Here is a 4463-nt window from a genome sequence, read left to right as displayed (position 1 = left end):
ACATATCAAATTGCATGCTCAACTATAAACTGATTTGTAAACATTTCATTACCACTTATGCGTACTTCAACATTGTTCAAATACATATAAATGGGAATGATATGTTTATAAATCAGTTGATAGTTGTTTCTGATGCTAAAATTATGCTAATATACTAAAGAAAGATATCAATTATCATCTAATTGTAATTTTCTAATTACTTGTAAGGTATTTCAGGAAAACTGATGTATATACCCAGTATGCAAAATATGATCACATTTGTGTGTGATCCAAATCTCAGGTATTCGCCATTTTCTTCAATCGTTGAAGAAAATACCAGCAAATTAAAAATCTGAGGAAAACAAAGAGTTTAACAAATTGCTGGGCGAATACCAGCGATTTGGTAAACTCTTTGTTTTCCTCAGATTTTTAATTTGTAAAAGCAGTTCTGATTTACTACAAATCAGAATTCCTGCTACGATTGAAAACAATGATTAGGGAAGAACCATACAGAATCTCATGCTTGTAGAGAAGTTAGCAATTTTAAAATTATCCTTACAGGTCTATTTTATCATTGATAGACTTTGTTTACACGAAAAAAAGTTCCCAAATTTACAAACGATCATCTTGAAAAACCAAAAAATCTATTTGTGGTGACAACTAATTTCCGTCACCTTGGTGTAATTTGTTTCGTTATTTGTCAACATGTGAAGTAATTACTTTATCTTGAAAAGTCTTATTAAACAAAATGCTATAAAAGTTTAAACTAATACTAAAAGTTTAAGCTACAATCATATGCTTTAGTTCCTTCCTTAATTTCGTCTTTAAATCCAATTGCGGAAGATGAATACTTACCATTTTCTTTTCTTTTCAGAAATTTTTATTTTTTGATAAAGCTATAATTTTCTTTAAAAAGTAGTAGATAAAAAAACCTTGAACTATTTCCGTTAAGGTCCTATAGCTAGGTTATCACAAGCACATTTTTTAAAGGTTTCTGAGAAACTATTCGAATGTAGAAATTACATTGTTCGCTAATGATAAATTTCAACATGAATGGACGGAGAGGCGGAAAGAGAAGTTTTAAAGAAACCCACCTTTATAAATGTGTAATTGGTAAGTAGGGGAGAGCGGGGAGAAGTGGGACACGATTTTTTTTTTCAGGATAATTGCAATATCTTTTTTATTTGATGTATGAACCAAACTTGTCTTAACAAATAAAGCATTATTTGGGGCACCAAATGCATCCCCTAAGATTGACAGAATGTTTTAATAAAGTATATATTTTTTTAGTTTAAGAGGAACCCTGCTATTGGGGTAAAATGGGACAAGTGTGGGAGAAGTGGGACAAGTGTGCGGGAGAAGCGGGACATTTGAGGGAGATGTTTTCTGAAACATGTGGAGTTTCACTTTTTCTTTTATAAACTCTTGGCATGACCTGAAATTTAAAAGAAATTAGGTTTGATAAAAAAATATTTAAGGTTACTGTTATTACTATATCTAATATCAGACTACTATGAAATAACAACTTTATTTACATATGCTTTCAAATTATTGATGTAAAAAGAACTCTCAATTTGCTCCAAATAATAATGATGAATCAAATCAAATTTAACTTTAATAAAGATCTCTCTTTCTAAATCTAAAAGAAGTGGGACAGCGACTTTTTTCTTTGTCCCGCTTCACCCCTATGTAGAGAAGACAAAATAAAACTAAAATTACAGCCACACAGTTAAGGCTAAAATATAAACTTAATTACTAAATGTTAGATGATAAGTGCATTTCCCTATAAAATAAAAAGAAGTGCAATAACTGTCTAAAATAAATACATACACGAGTTACAAGGCTGTCAGCAAAAGTACTTTTTTGGGGTACTTTCAAAAAAAGGGGTTTTCACCGCGCGCAGGGACGAGAAACGATGTCTAATAAAAAGAGCACATAAAATCTATACGTTTACATTAAATAATAGTAATTTGGCGCTGCTGCGAAATAAAATTATAGGGGCGTCCCACTTCTCCCGCGTCCCACTTCTCCCCACTCTCCCCTATCTTCTAACGCTGCTTTCCAAAAAACAATGATTTTCTTGACCTATTATTGTTTTATTAATTTTCTCTTTTTAGCGGCTGTCCGAGACACATATCCAATGGATTTGGAGAAGACAGTCTGTAAATTTATTCGGGGTGTGTTAAAAAACGCACCAGCATCACGAAAATCATATTAAAAATATAATCATGTACTCTTTTTGGCAGATGCTGTGAAATGTATTTCTATAGTAAATCTTGTTTCTTTTTTTCAGTTGTTGCATTTGGATAGTTCATATTTTCACATTTCTATATTCATTCACCTCCTTCCCATCTTCTTAATACAATATAAATAAATATTTATGTTGTATTGGAAGGAGGCTGAAAGGTTTTATATATATATATATATATATATGTACCTAGATAGAAAATGGTGCTAAAACCTTACAGTCAGAAGAAGAGGATAGGAGACAAAAACAGTTGTCTAGTCATGGTAAACAACTTTTTAAGAATGTATAGCTTTTCTTTTTTTTTTCTTTTTTTTTTTATGTGTTAAATGGCGTTCCATATATATTTGCTAATTTATTTATTTTATATTGATAAACGAATGAAGGTTTCTTTTTCTAAAAAAAATTTACGTTATATACTTTGAGTATATTACGTTATAATACTACGTTATATTACTTGTACTTACGTTATAATACTAAATATTACGTTATAATACTTTGAGATTTTCAAAAAGTTGTCTTAAATTGGATGGCAAAGATAGATAAAAAGGTACAATTACTGTTGTTGTTGTTTTAATGCTTAGAATTACAGCTGTTGTTAGTTATCTTATTATTATCTTTTAAACTAATTTACTTCTGAAAGGGCTGCAAGCGGCCAGTACCAATGTCAGCAGTTAATCAAAATCTGATTTTATTGGCTAGTTTAGGTCCTTTATCAACCCAGATGCAAAGAAGGTACTAATAAAGGGTTGAAGTAATCTATATGAAGAATATTATTTAACATGTGGAATAAATTTTCTTACCTTTTGTAGATTGATAAGTTACTGCAGCAGCAAGCCACAACATTTTTAAATACTCCTAGCCCTGTGTCATCAGATGCCATTTTTGAAAGGTGCCTAACAAAATCTGATGTTGATTTACTTGAAGAAAAGGTGAAGGCTAACAATGTTTTCAAGGGTAGAGTGGTGAGTAGATATTTGGTTGGTTACAGCTCAATTAATACCCAGCAAGCACACAATGTTGAAACAACGTTAAAATAACGTTGATCGACGTTGATCAACGTTATTTCAACGTTGTTTCAACATTGTGTGCTTGCTGGGTATGCACTGAAACAAATATTGGACAATCTTGTAATTTGAATATTTTGCTGATATTTCTTATTTAAACTTCAACCGTTTCTGTTTTTTCTTTTAATTACTAGTTGAATGTCCTTAGCCGAAGTGGAGGTTGTTCTGCATATAAATCAGCCTTTGCTATTGGAAAGCTGTTGATGACTGAGGAAGCTGGGGCCTGTTTTAATGTCTCTGGTGGTTTGTTTAAAACAAATTTTAAAACATACACACTTTATCAATTGATAGTGGGTAAGAAAAGTTTTATTGATTTTTTTTAGTTAAAGTTTGTTCCGCCCCAATATAAAAAAAAAGGAGGAAGAGGTACAGGTAATTTTAGGCCTCCATACAATTTTAACACCAGCATAACTATAGCACTTTCACTAATTCCTAAAAAATCGTCTCAATAACTCGTCTTCTACTTAATAGATTTGTTTATCCCAGTCAGTCACTTGCTTATGTGATAATTTGCAATAATTTCTGCAATTTGATTTTAGATGCGATTATAAGGCAGCATCATGATGCAAAAGTTACCGAATGCCATTCGGGAATTTCAGAATTTCTAAGACAATCTGGAACACGGCACAACCGAAAAGTTTTAAAGAAGAACCACGTTGCAAATGCTGAACCTTCGAGCAAATGCTGAATCATCTTTTTGTTAAGAAAAAACAAGAAAAATTTTCCATTTTTTAATCAAAAATTGAAAAGTAAAATTTTGTAAATATTTAAAATTTTGAAAATATGTCAAAAAACAAGCTCTTTGATCACGCAATGCTTATTCTTTTTCATAATTCTTCTGAGTTTGTTTTGAATTAATCGATGTCCTATCAACAGTTTGTTTAAATTTCCCCAAATTTTTTGCCATCATCCTATTTCCAACAGTAAGTTATTAAATATAATTTAGGCTATATATATATATACATATATATATATATATATATATATATATATATATATATATATATATATATATATATATATATATATATATATATATATATATATATATATATATATATATATATATATATATATATATATATATATATAGCAAGAGACCATATTATTAAGTACATTATTAGCAAAACAACTAAATCGATAATTGTTGATTTAACGTTGATAAGCAACGT

At 30.0% G+C, this 4463-nt stretch overlaps 1 protein-coding gene across 1 annotated transcript; it reads left to right on the top strand.

The window, feature by feature from the left end:
- Positions 1-1298: 1298 nt before the first annotated feature.
- Positions 1299-3997, top strand: LOC149894352 (uncharacterized). The gene is made up of 6 exons (XM_090078094.1): positions 1299-1379; positions 2421-2490; positions 2728-2774; positions 3037-3189; positions 3426-3585; positions 3831-3997. Exons 1-6 carry the CDS (start codon positions 1299-1301, stop codon positions 3977-3979), a joined length of 660 nt encoding a protein of 219 aa, XP_089934220.1. The 3' UTR covers positions 3980-3997.
- The last annotated feature ends 466 nt before the right edge of the window (positions 3998-4463 follow it).

Source organism: Hydra viridissima, unplaced genomic scaffold, assembly GCF_058129835.1.
Source record: "Hydra viridissima isolate aposymbiotic clone 2 unplaced genomic scaffold, HvirCarnegie_v1 scaffold_1, whole genome shotgun sequence".
NCBI lineage: Eukaryota > Metazoa > Cnidaria > Hydrozoa > Anthoathecata > Hydridae > Hydra > Hydra viridissima.
This window is presented reverse-complemented; position numbering and strand designations above follow the sequence as displayed.

What these genes read in the sequence shown, in the direction of transcription:
- LOC149894352 (XM_090078094.1), top strand. Translation starts at nt 1,299, where the DNA reads ATGGGACAAGTGTGGGAGAAGTGGGACAAGTGTGCGGGAGAAGCGGGA. An exon ending in AAAACAGTTGTCTAGTCATG is followed by an intron (nt 2,491 to 2,727) that starts GTAAACAACTTT and finishes TAATACTTTGAG; the next exon opens with ATTTTCAAAAAGTTGTCTTA. An exon ending in ATGTTTTCAAGGGTAGAGTG is followed by an intron (nt 3,190 to 3,425) that starts GTGAGTAGATAT and finishes TTTAATTACTAG; the next exon opens with TTGAATGTCCTTAGCCGAAG.